This window comes from Polypterus senegalus, chromosome 3 (assembly GCF_016835505.1).
Source record: "Polypterus senegalus isolate Bchr_013 chromosome 3, ASM1683550v1, whole genome shotgun sequence".
Lineage (NCBI taxonomy): Eukaryota > Metazoa > Chordata > Cladistia > Polypteriformes > Polypteridae > Polypterus > Polypterus senegalus.
In genome coordinates, this window is record NC_053156.1 from 130016779 (window position 1) to 130039943 (window position 23165).

General features: G+C 38.0%; 1 protein-coding gene across 2 annotated transcripts in view; it reads left to right on the top strand.

Moving 5' to 3' along the window:
• The window catches only part of slc16a10 (solute carrier family 16 member 10), a 159097-nt gene that overhangs the window by 61752 nt on the left and 74180 nt on the right, over positions 1–23165 (top strand). The window contains exon 1 of one of the 2 annotated variants that reach the window (XM_039747938.1): positions 3034–3287. The exons of the other annotated variant lie outside the window; for it this stretch is intronic. Within the exon in view, the coding sequence (XP_039603872.1) occupies positions 3158–3287 (130 nt within the window). The 5' untranslated portion in view covers positions 3034–3157. Of the gene's footprint in view, positions 1–3033; positions 3288–23165 lie in introns of those variants that run through there. 2 annotated transcript variants of the gene reach the window in all.

Sequence of the window (23165 nt, forward strand, 5' to 3'; positions counted from 1 at the left end):
AGTATTTCATCAAAGGTAGCACACAGCGCAGCAAGCATCTTGCGTGAGACATGAACAATCACTGCGCCACCGTGTTCCCATGTTTAATAACATGCTTTAACTCCTATCATCATGAAAATTATATCACGTATACATCTCAGTATTTTAATTATTCAGAGAGCTGTAATATTACGAATGTAATGGATTCTGTGTTTTCTGTTGGAGGAAAAAAAAGCCTGGAAGCATGTAGTGATTCACACACATAGAGCACATAGAAGGTCAAATACAAAACAAAGCATTTAATGTGCTACTTTAGTTATGATGGGATTGAGAAACTAATAAATGATTTTAAGATTAAGTTTATGATGTTCTACTTTAATGACAAAATAAACTACGTGATTAAAGTGGAAATTTAGAGATTAAAGTTGACATTTCATGCTTTTTCCCCACCGTGTGCCTTTTTTTTTCTCTGTACCCTAATAAGCTTTCATATGACACTCGGACGGTGGGCTACGACTCGCCTTTTCACAGTGACTTTGATACCTGACAACTTCTTTTTTATTTCGGGCACTGTACGACTTTGTGAACATTAGCTTTCGAGTTTCTCCAACACTCTATGTCACTCGATCAACTTCCTTTTGTTGTTTATACCACTGTTTAAACCAACAAATAGTAAGTTTTTCTTTGCCTCCACTTGGTATTCGCTGAAATTCTTCTATTTCCCCTCTTGCTTTTGCCATTGCCTTTTCACAGAATGCTGATATAAAGGGCTATTTATATTGATTTGCATATTCAAAGAGGTGTAATTCTGGGAGGAGTTGGAGTGGGACAGCAGGCGTGTGCACGAGCATTACTTTTCACACTGACCGGGATTTATATAGCGGGATAACGTGGAAGTTGGCGTATGCACAGATTTTTGCATCCGCTTTTGTCCGTACACCATGTTATAGTGTGAATTCTACGCAAGGCGTTATACATGAGGCCCCTGATGACTACAATTTTACAAGTGATTTTGGCTTTTTGGCTTCCCTGGCATCTTTAGCACGCAGTGACTAAGTGTGCAGCTGAGCAGTTGAGAACCATCAACTCTAGACCAGTGCAATAATGGCTTCCTGCCTTCAGGTGAAAGAGACAAAACTTTCTCATATGAAGGATTTTACTTCACGAATGAGTATACAGTACGAGAAATTGTGAGACAAACAATACTATTTGAGTAGCTGCAGCAGCACTTTGGGTGTTGCACTAGATAGTAGTTGACTTTAGTCCTCGGAAGAAGTATTTGATTTACTGCATTACCATTCCCTCCCATATTGGTTAGCTTTGCAAAATATATGTTTCTTTTCAGGACTGTAATCTTTACAACTGTATAGTAACTGAGTCTGTCCTTTTATTAATCTTTTCATTTATTAAATTCCGCATAAGATGCTATAAGGATCTTAAATGCTTTTTAGAGATTTTCAAAGAGGGAGTCTTGCCAAGTCAATAACTGCACCCACTTTGTGTGTGGCCTTTATTTCTCCTAGAAGAGTTAGTTTTTTTTCTCTGCTTTAAACCATTTTAAAGTTAATTAGTATTTGCAAAATATTTTTATGTAGAGTTCAAAACAGTATAGTAAAACCACAGAATTAAACTTGCGTCTGAGAAAGTGGAGCTTCTTCTGTACTTCTGCTGTACTGCCACCTCATGACTTTTTCTAATATTGAAGAAACTTGTAATTATACCTAGGGCTAACAATAAATCAGGTTTAATATTTTGATTAGTTTTACTCTGTAAGTGAAAGTTAAAGAACAAAACAAGGTAACAAAACATAATTCATACAGCCACAGTAATATGATCTGAAGACAAACTATAAAATAGAACACAGAATGGGACCCTCCCACTGACTAAAACTATATGATAATAGAGCATTTAAAATGGTTCTTCCTATAGAATAATTGTATCATAAATATTGTAAGTCACTTTGGATAACGGTGTCAGCCAAATAAGTAAATAATGATCCGCTGTGGTAACCCCTAACGGGAGCAATCGGAAGAAGAAGAAGAATATAAAAAAAACAGCAAATCAGACAGAGAGGTTCCACACAGGCCTAGTGTTTGCTTATAAATACTGTACATTATTGACTTTTTGCCAAGTTCTGTAAAAATTCTAAACAGATTTTCATACAGAGTTAGATTTTTTTTTCCATCTGAGATAATCCAGAACATCAATATATCAATGAAGGTGGATAAGAATTCTACCCGTTGTGCAGAATGAGTCATGGTGCAAACAGTGTGCTATAAATTATCACAACAGATTTTTCATAGCGCATATTATCCCATCTGGTTATACTCTGTTGCTGCTATAGCATTAGAGTGACTTTAAGTCCATTGCTATCCAAAACATTTATAAACCAGTTTTGTTCAAAATGGTTTGAATGTAGAGTATTCTCAAAACTTTTGACCTAGTAATGTGGATGCTTGATGCCATCGCTCACATTTTGGCTCTTGTCCTGAGTACATTTTAGCCTATTTTAGATGAGATTTATGTAAACAATAAACAGTTTTCAGTTGAACTATGAAATGTTTGGCTAATTTTGTGTCATGAATCTTTGTTTGGCTGGAGGCTGTTCTTTAAAAACATTTTCAAATGCTTGGCATAACGTTTATGTAATCTGTTACAGAGATTATTATGTTACTTTGGTTTTGCTAATACTTTATGTATTAACTGTGTAATATTTAATTGTTTATTATTAATTGTTGTTCCGCAATAATATTTCTGTCTTTAAATTCGAGCTGCCATTTTGAGCTTTGGTCATCAAAACACAGCAACATGTTAACAGGGAGTCATGACAGTTTGAGGCTATTGAATGCACCTATATTTAATTGGCAATTCATTATTGCTGCTGTTTGGGGAAAATCCCAAGTAAAGTATCAGCAAAGTGGTATTGAGTTTTCAACAGCAAACTTTTGCATGAGTTTTGACAATGATTTTTGGTTTGCGGGTTGGTTTTAGTGTTCGTATCTTTTATTTCCCTTTTTGCCTCCGCAGCCAGTATATCTATCCATCCATCTTCCTAACCTGCTACTCCAGGATGCGGTCGTGGGGCAGCTGGAGCCTATCCCGGGCACAGAGGTAGAACAACACCTGGACTGTGTGCCAGTCCATCATAGGGCGAGGACACACTCTCATACACACAAACATGTCAGGGGTAGCAGGTCCAATCCACCAAAACTGCATGTCTTCAGAGTGTTGGAGGAAATTAATTGGATCACCAGGAGGAAACCAATATAGACATGGGGAAAATCAAAGTCCCCACAGAGAACACCATAGTAAGTACATATTGAACCAAAGTGTATTTTATGAATGGCTAAATTCCATTTTTTTTTTCTGAACTTTTAATTGAAAGGTTTCTTTTCTATTGTTCCTTAAGAACATCTGTAAGTGACATTTGTTGATATACTGTGGGGATAAAGTCTGCATCTTCATCTGGACTTGCTAGTATCACTGCAGGGATAGAAGTAGATAAAAGACAAGGGAAGTTGTATAGTTTGCTTTTGATGTTGCTTCTAATTTAAATATAGAAGGAAAAAGTGTTACTCTGGAAAATAAAATTTGGAGCATAATAGTACAAAAGGAATAAGACTGTATTAGTAATATAAAGATCTGTAAATGTCATAATATCTAGTGTCTTCCATAGACCATTGAGTATGGTGCAAGTTAAGGAAGTCCTGAAGTAGGTGATTATAAATTATTTGTCTTCTTAATCCAATTTTGGGGTTGTGGAAAATCATAGCCTTTATCATTCAACACCCTTGGGTGATGAATAGGAGTTGAGTCTTGTCAGGGCCTCATTTTAGGCCATGTAAACCCATAATGGTCCAGCAATTAGGGTTGGCAATTTACCTGTAACAGCATGTCTAAAAGAATGATTTGCAACATGATAATTTTCTCGGCATCTTCCATTTGGGTAAGGATGAAAATGCCTGTTGCTTACTGTTGATATATTCCATATATTATGAATTCCTCCTTTAGTGTTGTTTGTAATTGAAGAACTTGTGGAACTATCCTGGCAGCCAGGCTTACTGTTGATATATTCCATATATTATGAATTCCTCCTTTAGTGTTGTTTGTAATTGAAGAACTTGTGGAACTATCCTGGCAGCCTCTTTCTGGTTCTTGATTTTGGTATCTAGTGGTTCACAGTATGTGTCAAAAAGATTATAAAGGAATCTGTTTTCCTTGAGGAATACAAGGCTGTTAGTTTTGATCCCTCAGAGTTTTTATCAGCTGAAAATCCAAACTTTATATTAAATAAACTACTGGAAATAAAGCATCAGAAAATTTGGCTGTCCAAGTTCAGTGCTAAATAAACTCGGATTTATGTGAAGCTGTATTGCCAATGTGGTAAATCTACTGTATATAATCCAGAATAAATCTTTTCATACGTTAAAATAAAAAACAAAATAGTGTTTGTTCTCTTAATATCATCAATCCAATTAATGTCACTGGTCATGCTGAAATCTTTTGCAGGGCTGATAGATAGATAGATAGATACATACATAATCCCAAGGGGGGGTTAGGTGGCCTTGGAGCCCTTGCAGATTTTGTCTTTTTTTCTCCAGCCCTCTGGAATTTTTTTTGTTTTTTATGTCCTCTTGGCCATCAGACCTTACTTTATTCTTCGTTACTTAGTATTGCATAATCTTATTTTTATATCTTTCTTTTTTTTTTCTTTTTTCATCTTGTAATGCACTTTAAGCAATATAATTTGTATGAAAACATGCTATGTAAGTAACTGTTGTTGTTGTATTTACACTCCCACCAGGCTAGTTTAGAACTGCAGGCAACCTAACGGTTTTTGATGATGTGGGACAAGAAATGTCATACCCAGAGAAAAGCCCATGCAGGCACAAAGTGCACATGCAGCCTCCATACAGACAAGGTTCAGGAGCAGCATCTGAAACCTGGACTCTTAAATTATGAGGAAGTAACGATAACACTGCAGAACCGTGCTGCCCTTAATTTTATTTTTTAATATATTGGAAAGTGTTAATGTCAGATTGATGCAACTGGTTAAAGGGAGGAGTTCTATACAGTATGTGTTTCCGTAAAGCAGATGTTGAAAGATTATAAAAGATGAGTTGATAAAAATCACATTAATATTGTTGTTAGACCAAAATCGGGTGACTATGATTTTGTTTATGTAATTTTTCTTTCCTGAAATGGACTGCTTAATGGACCATCTTTTGTGACATGGCTATCCTTTGTTTTGTGGCTGTTTCTTCATGCTGAGTCTGAAGTGACTGGAATGTCTCGTCCAGTCAGTTTTTGTGAATAATGAGCTAGGTTGTTTTCCACAAGGATGTGTAATTGGTGCATCAAGGAAGAAGGACATTATTTCCTTCCTTTCCAGAACTGAAGATGAAAGTGGTGGCCAATTACAAGTGTCAGGAGGGGATGGTAGGCCCAGCTGGAGACCACAGGCTAATACTTCTACTATGGAGTAAGAAAATCTGCTGTCTTAATAAGAAGTGCCAGATGTGGAGGCCTGCCAAGCTGCGAAAATTCATTCTTAGTCTGGACCAGACCAAGGAAGTTCAGTAATTCACTATGACCACAAAACGGATGGATAATTTCACAACTTTTCATTTAAAGCCCTCCAGATTGAGTGTAAAATATGTTTTGTTTTGTCAAATTCATGAAATGTCTCAAAGTACAGTATCAGCAAATCTACTGTGAGATGTCAATGTGACAGCGTTCCTCACAGGATTTAACCAGAGCAGCAGTGAAACTTTGATAAATATGAACTTGGAGAAGTATTGACTCTGTTAGTTAATTATTGCTTTGTTTTGTTAGAGATGCTTATTGCTGGCTGTGATAATTAAATGCTGTTCTTTGTTACAACAGCATATAGACACTGCTTTAGAAATGCCCACACACATTGTAGCACCAAAGACATGCTTAATTATCTAGTCAGAGATGCCTACTGCATTGTATTTCCCATATTTCAAGAGGGAAAAGTAGGTTTTGTTTGTCTCATCCTCACGGCTACAGAAAGAAATTTGTACTTGCATGTTAACTGTTGGCAGATTTCATGCTTATTCAATACAGATGGTAATTAAAACAATACCTCTTAAAACAAAAAGTATATAAAACAGAGGATATCGAAACTCTTTTCTGTCCTGATGTGAATCCTGTACTGACCTTGGTCAGTCCATAACTGGATGCTTCAGACTTTTAATCTTTATAATTACATGTGGTTTATTTTATGATAATGGTACATTACTGTTTCTGTGAATAGCCCCTGTCGTGTGTTCTGACTGACTGTACTGTACTTTACACCTTGTCTTTTCTCTCACTGGTCTTTTTTATGCTTTTGCATGTGTATTTACTAACCTGAAGCAAGAAATAAATCTTCTAACAGTAAGTCTGTAACATTTAGTGTAATATCTCCAGTCTGTCAGTTTTCAGTCCTTTTTAAGCAATTCCTGTTTTTGATTATACTGGGGTGGTTGGAATTTCTACATTGTGCTTGGGTGTGTTTATACAGTAGGTGCCCTGTGATAAACTGCTGCCTTTTCTGGAGTGATTTTTTATGTTACACTCCTTTTGCCACAATATGCTCCAGCATAAGCAGTACCGAAAATGGGTGGTGAGAGGTAAATGGGGATGGTCAGTAGTTTGATCCTCAAAAAAGTAGTTGAAAATTAAATGATTAATTCATAGCACAACATAACATCTCAAACTCTTGTAATACAGTTCAAGGATACAGGAGACTGATGCTTATTCTGGCAGTCGCGTGTTAAGTTTAGAGTTGCTATTCAATCTATATTTCTTTGGCAGATGAGAAGAAAATCCACACAGACAAAAAGAGAACATTACAAACACCACACAGATGGTAAAGATGTAATTCAAGTATTGTTTATAGCAGTGGGTTTGCAATGTTACCTTGCAGTTGCAGAGTCATGGCTTCAAAACTCGGCCCAGTCACTGTCATTGTGAGGTTTGTTCATTTTCCTCGATTTCTCCAGGTATTTTGGGTTTGCTGCCATATCTCAATGACATGCACATAAGCATAATGTGGGACTCTAAATTGTCCCATCCCAGTACGAGTGAATATGGGAAAGGGTATGTTATTTAGGATTAGTTCCTTAATTATATGTGATTCTACCAGAACAAAATGTAGCTCTGTAACTTGGTAATGCAATAAACAGGACTGGAAAACTGAGGAGTAGCAAAAGAATATATAAAATGTCATAGCTGCACATATGAGAAGCTCCTTAATAATCTATCTTTTAATGTGCATTTTCAAGTGGAGGGACACCTTACAATCAGGCAATCAGTTTATTTTATTTAATTTATTTACTTTTGTTCCTACCTGTCTGGCCATACAGAATAATGTACTTACAGTAAATGTACATCAGATCAAGTGAAAACAATAGAGTAATCTTAACACCAACTGCTTCATACAAGACACCAACACTGGGCATTTCCCCTCACACTCTTAACATTATATGTTCACATGTTTTCATAATTGTGCTTTGATACTTTTAAGAGTGAAAACCGATAAGGGTGACTGACCTGAATGATCTGTGCATTTACAACTTGTTGAATCTCTGATTTGGAAAGAACCATGGCACCCACAATTTTCCTGGTACCCTTGACTTCCACTTCAGTGTTTTTCATTTCTTGAACAGGCCCGTCTTTAAGTTTTATTTAGTTGAAAATGATAGGCAGGAAGGTAGGAATGTATACTAAATAAAGAATTACTGTAATCCTTATAAGAAAGCATTCCTTCATCCAAACAATGGAAAACCCCACAAATACATAATAAAACCCCCATTCTGTGGTGGGTCATCATCTGTTCAATTTCCATTACTTTGAATGTGTTGGGTGATATGAAATCAGTGACAATAAAAACAGTATTGGACCAGAATATTATTCTATCACAATAATGCCTTGTTCTAGGACACCTGGCATGGGTGACAGCTTTTTCTGGAAATCTTTGAAACCCACAGAATTATATTCCCTATGACCATTAATAACTGGAGTTATTGTTTTTTTTCCTTCTTTTTTGCCAATTGACCATAAGATAGATAGACAGATAGAACTTTATTTGTGCCCAAGAGGGATATTTGGCTTTTTAGACGCTCTTTAAATAAATAAATACATAAAGAAGTAGATATATACATATACAAACAGAATATAATCTGAACACACACCACAATGACTGAAAAGCAAGAAAATTTAAAGAAAACTTCAGACTTTGCAGTCACAATAATAGTGAGACATTATGCAGGCTTATATTTGTTGGTATAAAGGAGGCCCGATTGTGGTTCGTGACACACTTTTGCTGAATAATTAATTGGCTGAAAGTCCTCACTGTTAGTGTGTACGAGAGAGGATGTGCAACATTGTTCATAATGGCACTCAGTTTTGTTTTAATTCTCTCCTTCACTACTACAGGAGATCTGGGTTCGCTTCCCGGGTCCTCCCTGCGTGGAGTTTGCATGTTCTCCCCATGTCTATGTGGGTTTCCTCCGGGTGCACTGGTTTCCTCCCACAGTCCAAACACATGCAGGTTAGGTGCATTGGTGATCCTAAATTGTCCCTATTGTGTGTGTGTGTGTGCGTGTGTGTTTGCCCTGCGGTGGGCTGGCGCCCAGCCCAGGGTTTGTTCCTGCCTTGCACCCTATGTTAGCTGGGATTGTCTCCAGCAGACCCCCGTGACCCTGTGGTTAGGATATAGCAGGTTGGATAATGGATGGATGGATGAAAAAAAAAGTACCTCCAGGGGGGCCAAGATGCACCCTATAACTGAGCTTGCCATTTTTATTTGCTTGTTGATCCTCTCTTGATGTGATGTTACCAACTGTGCACACCACAGTGTAGAAAATCGCACTGGCCATCATTGAGTTGTAGAAGATGTGAAGGATGTCATTACCCACATTGAAGGAACACAGTCCCCTAAGAGCCTGCTCTGCCCTTTCTTATATAATTCCTCTTTGTTCTGAGACCAGTCCATCCTGTCATAGATGTGGACCCTCAAGTACATGTCGGAGTGGATCACCACTACACCCACTTCCTTGAATAGTGACTGGACATGGAGGCCCTTTGGCATGGCAGTCAATAACCAGTTCCTTGGTTTTGCTGATGTTAAGATGCACAAAATTGTCTTTGCATCAAGAAACAAAGTTCTCCACCTGACTCCTAATCTTATCCCCTGTAAGTGCAGAATCATCTGAGAATTTCTGCAGGTGACATGACCTGGTGTTATATTTATAGTCTGAGATGCATAGAGTAAAGAGAAAAGGAGACAATACTGATCCCCATGGTGCTCCAGTGTTGCTTATATCCGTATTAGAAACACAGTCCTTGGGTCTCACAAACTGCGGTCTGCCTAACAGGTAGTCCATTACCCAGAACACCACAGACTCATCCACATTATCTTTTCTCATCTTATTTTCTCTACTTAAATTACTATATGTTTCTGTCAATTACCTTGACCTGGCTAGTGTCTACTTTTGGGAGGACTGAGACAAAAATGAAATGGGACACAACACTTACTATTGATTAATGATTAATGCTTATTTAAATCGATTATGTGAACATTGCATAACTGAGTGTACTGAGTGATGGACCTGTTTCCAGTGGAGCTAAAAATGATGCTGTTGTGAAAGGTGCCACTGGATAAGCAAGTTTAATAATGTTACCAGCATGTTATCAGGTGAGTGGGTGCATCAAAATCAAGATTTGTGTTTCATTGATATGTTTGGTAAAACCAGGAAAAAAGTGTGTTAAGGTTCAAGGTGATTTTTATGAGGCCCCTATTTTCAGTAAAATTAGTTAAATAAGCCCAACAAATAATACCATACTTACATTGTGTGTTCTTCATAGTGCTTACACTGTTATTTTCCCCTAATGTTGCAGTTTTCGGATATGAAAAGGCATCAGTACATCTGCCATCTGCTTCATTTACTTTGCATATCTACCATATGTGAACTGGATTTGAATTTAGTTGACATGGATCTTAAGGCACCACTTCTTGACCTGTCCAATATCTGCCAAATATCTTGTATGGAAGTTAAAGCAAGTTAGCAGAATATGTGTATGTTTTTTTTCCCCCTTCACATATGAAAAATGTGAATTCCAAGCAGATTAACTATCCTTCAGACTGGAGCTGGGAGGCCGCTATGGAATCTCGTAATACACAGAGTTCACCCTCACAGTCTCCCTAATTAATCAAGCAGCATGAAATCTTCATGCCGTCTGTTTGGAATGGCATTTATGAATTTATTGAACTGTGGAGGCAGTGGGGTCCTAACTTAAAGCCGTGGTGGTAAGTAATTGTACACATGTACAGTTATTGAATTTTATAAGGATTTAGCTTCATGGACTGCCTTTAAACTTGTATTTAGAGCACCTGGTTTTCATTTCACAATCATCTGAAAACAAATTGGATTATGTTGTTGCCCAATTGAATGTTTACATCATGCTATGGGGTGTCTAGAGTCCCATTATAATTTTAGTCATTTGCCATTATGAGTGCTTAAATTTGTCAACCTTCCAGAAACCCGATTCATTATAAGATTACTTTGTTCTGTGGCTGACTTAAAGTGTACTAATTTTTTCACCATTACTGGATACTTTTCTAATCTGACATCTTGGGTTTTGCTGTTTCTTTTCCTAGTTATGTTCAGAAATAAACAAATAAAGCTGTATAACTTCCAGAACAAACTAGCCACACCAATCGACCCTTTCAAGATCACTAAGGTGCAGGTAGCCTTAAAACCAACCAAAAAAATACATACACGTCAGCTAGATAAAATGTTGTCAGAAAACTAAGAAAATAACAATGCCTTTATTTTGCATACTATATTATGCACAATGACAGTTATCCTTAACATACCAATCAATATATAGGCTGACAATAAAACAAAAATACTGCATTTTGCTCATGCAGGCACATATTAAATGTTTGTCTTTTTAATTAATAATTACTCATTAGTGTGGGCTGAAACGGTGTGAAAGATTGATACTGAATTATAGAAAGTGTTAAGTTGGAGTCATTGCATGTTGTGTAGCCAGTTATTAAGAGTAAGGGGCAATTACTTTTTCCCACAGTAATTAGTTTTGGATAGCTTGCTTCATTCATTAAATTACATGGATAAAAATGTGTTACATATTCTTTTAGCTAACCTTTATATAAGGTTGGATTTTCGTTGAAGACCATTCACTGTCAATGGTTAGTAAAATAGAGGAAATAAGGAAGGGGGCAATTTCAAGTAGGCTTTCTTCCATAATTTTATATTGAGAAATTAATTTAAGTGAAGTAAAGGAAAACAGAATGCAAAGTTCATTAATCTTCCAAACCCGATATTTCACTCTTTCAGTCTTAGGACAATTCAATTAAATTTGTATGTAACACTCATCTCAAGGGACAAACTCAAAGCATATACACAGATTGATGAACTTGACATTCCAAATGGAATGGAGAGTTGTTTCTTTCCTGGAGGGGAGGCCATTATGGAAAGACATCGCAGATGGATGCATATCCTGACTTAGATGGTTCTATTCTCTTTACCAGTCTGGGTGAAAATATAATATATGGACTTGGGGAAACTTCCTGCCAAAAACAGTTGTTCCCCCAGTGTGGGAGGTGACAGTGCTCCTCTGGTTTGACTGCAGTTTGGACGCATTAAGGGCAGGGACTTGTAATTTGAAAAGGCAGCTCTGTTGGGGTTTTCAGGGGCTGCCAGAGGATGCTGATGGGAGAGGAATTCCCTGTTCTATGGCAGGTCCACCTGACCTGAAAGTGCTTCTTGGGAGTGATGTTCTAGCACCAGAAGTACCCCTGGCTCTGACACAGAGGCAGCAATCCCACCTTACTCAGGGGATTGGAGTTAGAAGAGGAAGAGGATGATGCTTGCCTGGGAGGAGAAGAAGAATTGTGTATTGGAAGAAATCTTGTAAAGGTTAAAAGGTCTTTTGAACCCCAGACTGGTGTCAATGCAATTGTTTCTGAGGTTTTGACGCCCTGGACCACCCCCTACTGACCGCAGTCTACAGATATTTAAATCCAAAACTACTCTAGGCCAAACATATTCTGAAATTCATCATTCAGTAGACAGACAATGACATTGTCATTTGGCCAGAACATGTCTAAAACCAGGTCTTTCTTATGGGAAGAATTTCCATCATCTGTCTATTTTTGGGTCTGTTCTTTTTTTTGTTTTTTTTTTAAGTTCCTGGATATGCAGATCTTATCCAAGCCACATCAGGACAACAATTGGCCTATAGATGGAGAGTCAGTTCATCGGAGAGCCCAGGCATTTAAACAAACAACAACGCCCAAGCAGTTTCTGTGTAGAGTTATTACCAATTATAAATAATCAGACAGTAACAACATAGCAAATCAGCCTTCTGATCAGTCAGTTGGATGGCTTCCTTTAGCTTGTATGAGATCAACAATAACATCTTGTCCAGTCTCTACATTTGGTTTTGTTCAGTCTTCATGTCTGCTGGCAGGGAATTACATTGTTCCAGTGGAGCCAATGAAAGAATTCTCATTAAGACATACCAAAAGAGCTGCAAATCACATATTAAAACAAGTGCTGCAATTCAGTTTTATAGGTAATTAAAGTGTTTTTTAAAGCAAGTAAAACACTTTTTTTCGACATTTTCATTTTTCTTACAGTACATGATTTCAATTTCAGGCAATTGTCCAATAAAAGGCCTTGGTCTGCCGAGCCCAGAAGTGTGGTTTCGTTGAAGTATAAGATGAATGCAGGTCAGTCAGATGTTTGTACCTAGTGATCCTCTTGCTTTTATATCTTTAGGTGCTGTTTGCTGTTGTTGGCCATAGCAGTGTATATATAGCCTGTTTGAATATGTCAAGCCATAATGGACTTCTTTGAGCTTACAGTATGTGCTGATTATTACATTTTATCTGGCACAAGTGAAAAATGTACTTTCCATTTTGCCATATGTGGATAATTATAACTACCTGACAAGATTATTAGTCTTTGATGACATATGATTTTATATACAGTAGTTCTTTTACTGAGTGCTGTGAGGATATGCTTTTCAGGGCAGTTCAAATTGGAATACAAGACAAATCAAACAATGTGTTCACTACAAATAAGAGAAAACAATGAATGTACAGTGCAATGTAGTCAGTATGAAAAATGGTCAGCCACAGGGAGAACAATAAGTGCCTCTGCTTGAAGTATTCATTATTCTAAAGGCAGCCAAGTGGGGCCTTCAGTCTGAATTTGAACAGGACCACAGGCATAGAGGTGCCAGACGAGAATGTGACAAACGCCAAATACCACCCCTGAAACTTCGCAAAACATTCTAAAGGAAAGTACCTACAGGTAGAAGTCACAAAACTCAATGAGTTCTCACCAGGAGTTTCAAAACGGGCCTTTGGATTTGTGAGGTTTGTGTGAGGGAATCTCATCTTGGGTAGCCAATTAGTGATATGCAAGTGGTAATAACAGGTGATGTGAAGTGTTGAAACTAACAGAAAGTGACATGACATCATATGAGGAATGTTCAACAAGTGTCCGCACTTTTTTTGAACTCTATATATTTAGAATTTCAACGACAAATGACATCACTTTCACCTTCATCTGTGATGCAATTTTCCCAGGGTCGTACCAACTTTTTAATACCCAATTACTACTCCTCCCCCTTTCACCGTTTCCAACGAAAATATAAAAGTACAGAAATTTTTTGAATGTCCATCATACAAGCGGTCTGTATTATAAAGTCAGATGAGGTGTTAATTTATCATTATTATATGTAAGACTGAAATCTTGCATTTGAGTGTAGATTAGTTCAATTTATTTTTTGTGTAGTTCTTGATGAGTGCATGCAGAACTTTATAACTGGAATATGGTAATAGTAAAGTACAATCTTTGGATACAGACACCTATATCAATAAAGTGTTTTATGTATGTTACACCGTCCCCTTGAAATGCCCAGTGTGTGGCTCTCAGTTACTGCTTTTGATTAAACCATAAAATAAGAAATGCAAAACAATTTCCCTTTATGCTTTTTTGGAAAACTTTGGGTCAGGTTGAAATCTAAGTAATCAACGTAGGCCTCACGTTTTATATTTGATACATGGATTGTTCATTTGGTCTGGTATAAAATACGCATCCAGTCCCTTTCCCTTGCAGCAGCTTTCTCCTTTTTGGATAGAGATGCCAGTTTTTACCACTTTTCCTCGGTGTCACTCGTTGACCTGACCACTGTTGTAAATGTTTTACTGGGAAAATGGAGTGCTGGTTGGTACCATATTGGCCTGGTTAAGCAACTCTGGTCTGGTCGTGTCAGGGGTTTTGGTTTTCTGATGTGTGTGTCATTTATTGTTATTTTCACTCATGCATTGCCCACCACATGAACTTACCAGTCAGCATTACAGCTATAAATCTTGTACATGTGGCCCGAGTGGGTGCAGAAAATTCACTACCATGCTGTGGTGGCCAGTGTATAATGGTGGACAAAAGAATCGGCTGATAAGACCACTTTTCTTGTTTTTAGACCCTTATTTGGTATTTCTATTATCATTTTTAACTTTTGAACTCCATTCTACATGTCTTGCCCATTTTTTAACTTTTCTTCCTTATCCTAGCAACTGGATGGACACAGAGATACACAGATACTTGTCCTTTTATTAAGGTGGATTTTATGTTAGAGTTCCACTGTGCAGTATTATAAAATATATCATTTCATATCATATTACCCTGCTGGCTAGTTCAAAAATGTATTTTCCAATACTCCAAGGATAGTTGATCTCATTAGGGTTTTGTAGATTTTGTAGATTTTCTGGTTGCATATCTCAACATTCAGGTTGCTTCTTCAGTATTTGCAGCATATACTGTATATACAGTATATATATATATATATACACACACACACATATATATATATATATCCATCCATCATCCAACCCACTATATCCTAACTACAGAGTTACCGGGGTTTGCTGGAGCCAATCCCAGCCAACACAGGGTGCAAGGCAGGAAACAAACACCGGGCAGGGCACCAGCACACGGAAGGGCACGCACACAAACCCACACACACACAGGGACAATTTAGGATCGCCAGTGCACCTAACCTGCATGTCTTTGGACTGTGGGGAGAAATCGGAGCACCTGGAGGAAACCCACGCAGACACGGGGAGAACATGCAAACTCTATGCAGGGAGGACCCGGGAAGTGAACCCAGGTCTCCTAACTGCGAGGCAGCAGCGCTACCCACTGCACCACCGTGTTGCATATATATATATATATTTTTTTCATAGAGTCAGAGAGGTACCTACTTCAGTAGCACATTCCTGTATGGCCTTAAATTTTGAGTACACCTGCAAGACACAGAAAGGGCTTCCACATTTGACAGTTCAGGTAATTTCTCACAGCGTACAGCTTTTGAGAAATGCCAGCTTGCAAAGGCCAATTGAAAAAGGTGTGCCTGCTATTACTAAAATACCTAGTGCTAAAGCAACAAACAAGTGAGTCATTAGGAAAGGGCGCATTCAGATAGTCATTAATATTATGTAATGTACAAATTTGAAACTGGCTGACTGATTTTACCTGTTCATGTTAATTATGTTAATTCTTTATATATGCTTTCTAATTTGGTTTGTATGGAATCTTCTTAAGCTTTTTTAGTCTGAAAGACCTATTAAATAATAACGATTAAGGGATTTTAATCAGGAGGCAGCATGGTGGTACGGTGTTCAGCTCTGCTGTCTCACAACACCAGGAACTCAGTAAGAATCCCGGTTTATTCCCTGCCAATGTGGAGTTCTCTGCATATCTTTCTGGGTTTACCCTTCCATTCCAAAGACATGAATGTTACAATAATTGGCAATCTGAACTGGCACGATGTGTATGAATATGCCCTGTGTCTGGCGAGCAGCCATCTATAGTTGGTTCCTGTTGTGCTGGGATATATTCGGTCTCCCCAGGACACTATAAATTGATTTAACAAGTTCACTTAATGGGTGAATGGATGGATGGTTTTGCAAATCCTTGACCCTGCATTGAAGTAAGTTGGATCAAAGATTGAAACTAATTGTAAACATTTTGTTTCTCAACTACCTATGGTAATGTGTTATGAGAATAATTGTTATAGACCCATGGCTACTTTTTGATTATACTTGGTCTACTCTAGATTTACCATGGAATTTCAATGTTCTCCATTTGTTCATACTTTTTATTTCTTCATACACGTTTCTTTAACCCAGTCTGAGTAAATGTGTACTTCTTGTGACCGACTGGCCTCTGAACATATAGATCACCTTGCAGCCCAGCTTTGCCAGAGCTAATTCCTATGAATGTAGACTTGGTTAATTTAAAGTGAGCTGTCAGCTTGTAGAAATCCCACACAAATACCAAAAGAATTTGTTATCTTTGCACAAAAACTGTGGGCCTTGAATCAAACTCAGTCCCAGTAGCTTTAAATAACAGTGATAACCTCTAAGAATGGGATGGGAGGTATCAATCTAAAATTCAGTTTGCTGCTAAGTAGTTTGTCATCTGGGTCATCAGGGGACACTTTTTTCCTTGGGCCAGAAATCCCATACCAGTTATAACCCTGTGCTGCAGAAGGAGATGTTATTCATATAAGGTTTCACTGCTCTGGGATAATTAAAGCAGTATTTGAAGTATCGCAGTTTTGGTTTTGCTTGTCTTGGTCTCTTAAACACATTTCATTACTATCTATAGTGAAAGTAAATATTTTGTTTACCCCCAAAATAACTGAAATATGTGGGATAAAAGGTAAATGTTAATGGAAAAAAGTGGCAAGGGAAATATGTTGTAATCAGTAGTTTGAAAGGACTAATTCAGCATTTAAAGACCGAGGCAATTTATATTTCTGAAGAGTTATTTTGTTATACTACTGAACAATGGCAACAGACATTGCAAGGCAGTTCTTCACTTAGTGTGGTAATGTTTCCTAAACTGTCGTTGAGAGTTTTGATTCAACCAATTCTATAATTGGAGGTAAGCAGCTGTCATGTTGTTAACTAGACTCAGTATCATATGCACATGTGCCATTATTTCTCAAATTAACGCAGAGTCCAAGTGTTCACTTTTCCTGGGAGTCTTTTCATTCCTGTACATATGGATGAGTAAGGTGTAAGGTGCCGGGTAAGATTTTTCTCTCAAGTCTGTTCTGAAATGTTTTTATTTTTGAAGCAGTTTTGCTTGTCAATGATTACACATACTGAGTCAATAACTGTCTTTTATTAGTTATCCCTATTTTGTAAGTCCTTATTAAAAGTAAATTACAAACCTGATAATTAAGAATACAAAGTCTGCCATCTGCTGTTAGCCATAGTGAGAATGCATAGTTTATTATTCCCTTTTAATAATGTGCTAAGAGAATAAAGGCTTTTAGGGACTTCCTGCAACCCGGTAATAAAAAGAAAACAGACTTGTCTTTTAAAGGAATAATATAAATATTTTATGTAATGATCTCCGAGTTTGGGAAGCAAGATAACACTCCATTCAATGAATTGTTAAACTTATTTTAGATTTTCTGATGAATCCGTCTGCTTTTGAGATCCAAAAAGTGGCCCAGTGGTGTGGTGTGTGGTGTCTTTTCCATCAAAGAACAACATCCCTCTGAGAGCTGTTTTTGGGTTATGCATTTGATCTTATAACAAGCTGTAGTCAATCATGCCAAAAGATAAGAGTTCTATTAGCAATGCACTCTTTTCTTGGGTTTATCTGATATTCAGCAGGCGCCACTCGAACCATTAAATACTATTTGCTTGAAACACTTGAAATGAAAGATTACATGCATTTTCCTCACCACAGACCATGTTCTTCTTTGAATACATAATAATGCAGCAGAGTGTGCTTTTCAGCCTCTAGCTGATGCCAAGTGTCTGCATCTCTTTCAGATAATACATTAGAATGAAGGCTTCTAATTGCATTCCTGCTTCCTATCTGACTTTGTGGTAGCGCCAACTCTCCTAAGATTAAATTTTCAGCAACTGCCACTTGGCTGTTAGTATGGCATGACTCCTTTGTATACAGTATGTTATATGACAATGGCTCCTGCTTTCTTTTTTTGCTTAAGAGCACTATGGAAGTTACCATGCTATAAATTCCAGTTTTGAATTTCAACTTCCATGCAGATTTTTTTTATTAACTTGCAGTTATTTGATATTATGTGCACCATAGTGGCTCACCGGTAGTCACTGCAGGACTCACTCATGCATCTACATACTTGCACTGGGCCAATTTGGAATCTCCCATTAACCTCGCCTTTACATTTTTGGGATGTTGAAGGAAAATCACAGTGATCATTTTGAATCAGCCCAGACCTTAATTAGCCTTTTATTCAGAGTAATTCATACGACTACACAGTGCCTGCTGACAGTTGCAAATGTTGCTGTTATTGCACAGTTCTCAGAATGATTTGTAACTCTGTGATCTGATGTGTAGACTCTTATGTCTGTTACATTGCTTTAAATTTGGATTAGTTAAGTAAGAATAATTATAACCTGACAGTGTAAGGTCAGTTTACAATGAACTAGTGCAAGAATTCAGTAGTATAGGCTTGTGTAGAGCCTGAGCATCAACAGAGGCCCGAAATTCATCACGATAAACTAATTCAGCCACCAATGACCATCATCACTTCAGTCTGCATGTTGTGTGCCTGAGCTGTAATGAAAATGTGCAGCAGTAATCCTGTTGGGCTAGACAGCTACCTTATTGTACACCCACTTGAGGTTTGGTTTTTTTAAATTATAAAATTGTCAAATCATGTTTTCAGGATGTTTTACATTATTACTGATTGGTTTTCAACTTGCTTATCCAATTTTGGGTAAATGGGTGCAATGCCACACTGCTATGTCAATCTTTGCAGCATTAGGTCAAGGTGGGAACAAACTCTTTATGGGGCACAAGTACAACGTGTGGTTCATTCACACAAGCACACAAACTTACTAAGGCAGAGTCAGTTTAAAGTTAACCAAAGTAAAAGTCAGTCATTGTCCAACCCGCTATATCCTAACACAGGGTCACGGGGGTCTGCTGGAGCCAATCCCAGCCTACAAAGGGCACAAGGCAGGAACAAATCCTGGGCAAGGTGCCAGCCCACCGCAGAAGTAAAATACATGTCTTTGATTAATCATTAAGGAATCTTTTCAAGTTGTTCTTCCTTTGTCTGCAAGAGCCTCTCTTCTTGCTATTAAATATAGGACAGATCATTTAGAATCCAGGTTTACAAGAAATGATTAAGCAAAGAAAGTGAATCTCCATTGAAATTTGTGAAGTAATTTTTTATTGTGATGGCAGCCAGTCAAGATGCAAATGACTATTTACCCGAGAGGAATTCAAGTACAGATTTATGCAAAGGACAGTGACACGCTGTTCTGAAGATGTGTACACAAGGTGTGGATTGAAAAGAAAGGAACTTAGTGAACACAATCACTCACTGCTGCACTTGCTTTTTTAAGTTTTGCAGAGATGGTTGAGTCTAGATGATCATTTATATTTTTTTAATCTTTGACAGCCTTCTTTTGATAAAACTCTTTTTGTGTTTTCTGTAAAGTTGACATTTTTAATGTTATTCTCTCTTTACGGGTAATATCACTGGGCTAGTTCTCATTCTGAATTTCTAGCCTTGATCTGGGTTCAAGTCAAGATCAGTCAAGTTTTGTTGTCATGTGTACATAGTATAATAAAATTCTTACTAGCATGTCTTCTCAATACAACAAAATAACTAAAAAGTATGCATACCATACATGTGCCAGTTTAAACTCCTGTAGAAAAGGAGGAATTCACAATAACAGTGTACTAATTTCATGCAGAGCGTAACCGGGGTTAAAAGATGTTGATTAAAAATGCAAGGATCATGTCAACACTAGATGTAAGAAATCTAATATTTTAAAGAAACCAAAAAGCAATTTTTACATGTTGTAAAATTCCAACAATCTGCCTGGCGCTCACCCATAACCCCAAACTAGCTTGCACAGTTCAAGGTTCTAAATGACTACTGTTTGGACTGATGGGTGAGATGAAGCACTGCATCAACCACATCAAGGATGTAAAAAGCTAAAGGTTAGGACTACTAAAGACCAAGGAGCATGCAAGCATGAACTATCTGTGTCATATTAGGCCCCTTATAAATGTAAGAACTAGATGCTCCATAGATCCTCATCCACTGAGCCTACCAATAGAGGCAAAACAATTAGTGAAAATTTTGCATATGGAGTAAGAGAAAGGTTATTGGTAGATTTCAAGTGAAGGGCAAGAGCAAGTTTTGTAGTAATTATCCTAAGGGCAAAAGGCCTGTGCTCCACTGTGTAAAGGTGAAGTAAAGTAAAGAAAGAACTAGAAGTAGAAAAATGTTAGGAATAAGGGGAATGTTATGATAGGGGATGAATGCAAAAACATTATACACATCAGACCACAAACTAAACACTCAACGGTAAATCCCAGAAAAGTACATAATGGTGTCCAGTGTATTCCAGGAACAGAATTGGCATGTAGGGTTGTGATCATTCCTCAGTTGGTATCACTTATCAGTGGTAGAATATAAAAGAAGAATACACTTAAATTATCAACAGATAGTTTGGGTTTGTTGACACCAAAGAGATATCTGTATGTTAAAACTAAGCTAAATAAAATAGAGGAGCTAGAGAGGAGATCCTGTTGCCACACCAACTTAATCAATAATGAGATTCTATATAAATTCATCACCAATTTCCAGCTAGGAAAATAGTGTAAATGAGAATTTATGCAGAGGGTGGAAAGCAAAACCACATGAGTTTGAAAACCCACTTGCTTTAAAAACAGATTAAAAGTTGTTAATAAATTAAAGACAAAGGGAGAGGAAGGGATAGAGGAAGATTTAGTGATTTGAATGTTTGAAGGCCTAACTCCTGAAACATAGTACCATAAATATGGAAACTCTTATGTGCACAGGTCTGGAAAATAATGGGATTTCCTCAAATCTGTTGGTCCAGGTTGTAGAAAATGAGGGTAAAAGTAAGACTAAGATCGTTCTACACCATATACCATATTCCTTGTGCATATGAGGTGAGACACAAAAATAACTGGATTGGTAAAAAAAATGTTATTGATGAATTACAGCATTCTAAACATTGTCAACCTTCTATATACTCCCCCTTCTGATCTCTACGCCGCTCCATACATATCTTCCATTGATTGAAACAGTGCTGGAAGCCTTCAATAAGCTTGCCGTTTCTGTCTTCACTTTATCCATTGAACAAAAACGTGTTCTCTTCAGGTCATTTTTGATTTTCAGGAACAAGTAAAAATCACAGGGAGCTAAATCGGGTGAATAGGGAGGATGATCAAGAACAGGAATGTTTTTGTTAGTCAAAAACTGCTTTACGGAAAAAGCATTGTGCGCGGGAGCGTTGTCTTGTCTCACTGTTTTTCACCCGATATTGTCACAGCAACTCATATAGCGATTATTGTGCAATACTGACTGGGCTATTCACAGGATATACCTAGATGGTCAGCAGTTGGAGGGGATATAATTCTATGATTCACGTCCACCCAACCTCCAGATGGTTTTCCAGGAAAGTCCCAAACCCAGTCTCACCTCATATGTGGTTAGATTGGTGATATTTGAGGATCAAGACCTGAGCTTAACAGGAAAAAGGAGTGGAAGGAGAACTCAGGGATATGTTACTTAACACCACTTAACACTCTGAGAGAGGATCTCTGTTTTTGATGATAGGGCATCCATTGCCAGATTAGATGCAGTGTATAATCCCAATGATATACAGTAGCTCAAGATCTGACACAGAGACACCACCCTCAGCTTTGTGGCAAATCAGTATGGAGTGTTCAATTGCAGTTATCTTTTATTAATAAGAATTTAGATAGCATTTCCTAACATTAGACCAATACTTAACGTGGAGAGTAAACATTGTACTAACAAAATTGAGGTGGGGAAGAACATTAACTTTTGTAATACAGTAGAGTTTCGCTTATCCAACCTTCGCTTATCCAACATTCTGTATTATCCGACGTCCCACCACAAAAAAAAAAAAAACGCATCAATCAGCAACAAGAACTGCAAGTTGCAAGCGTGAGTGTAGTCTATTTTTTGTTGCTAAGTTCATTTTTTCAGTTAAATTTTTCTGTTTTGTTGTAAAACATGATTACAGTGGATTATGTGGCCAGCCCTCTCTGGCGTGTGTGTGCGCCCCTGTGTCTCTCTCGCTTGCGTGTGTTATTGCTTGTGTCTCTCTCACTCGCGTGTGTGTGCGGCTGTCTCTCTTTCTCTCTTTCTCTCTCTCTCTCGTGTGCGTGCATGCCTGCGTACGCCTGCCTGTGTCTCTCTCGTGCATGTGTGTGCATGCGCCTACCTGTGTCTCTGTCGCGCGCGCGCGTGTGTGTGCGTGCGCCTGGCTTTGTCTCTCTCTCTCGCTCACGCGCGTGTGTGAGTGCGCCTGCCTAAATCTCTCTCGCGCGCTTGTGTGTGCATGCGCCTGTGTCTCTCTCACGGACGTGCGTGCGTGCGTCTGTCTGTCTGTGTCTCTCTCGCGCCCTTTCTCACTTGCTGCACAGGGAGAGACTGAACACGTGCGGAAATCATCGGCGCGCACAAACCGAAAGGGAAACCGGCTCATTCTACCTAGTGTGTGGTCGTGAACAGATGCAAAAGTTTGGCGAACTTTTTGGTCATAACCTGATTTGTACATGTTCAGAGACGTTCATGAACCAAGGTTTCGAGGTAATGTGTAAAATTATAACATAATTTGACTTTTAATAGGCTTTTTCTTAACACCTCCCATTATCCGACATTTTCGCTTAACCGACGTTCTGCCAGCCCGTTTATGTCGGATAAGCAAGACTCTACTGTAATAATTATAGATTTGGAAGACAGAGACATAAGCAGCCAGGAAGTCATTGAATCTCGCACACTACTGAGAACGGGCAGAGGATTAAGAGTAATGGGATCTTGCAACAAGGGGGAGCGTCTGTATTTTAGTACTTAATTGAGGTAGCTAAAGAGACGGGAAGAGGGAAGGAATAATGTTTACAATAAGTATTTTGGATATGAGAGTAGATTTTGACCAGTTTATGTTATAATCAGTGTAACAATCATAGAAATTAAATTATCTTCAAAATATGAGAGAGATTGGTAAGGCCAACACCCAAGAAAAATAAGATGTCATCTGCACACAGAAGCTATGC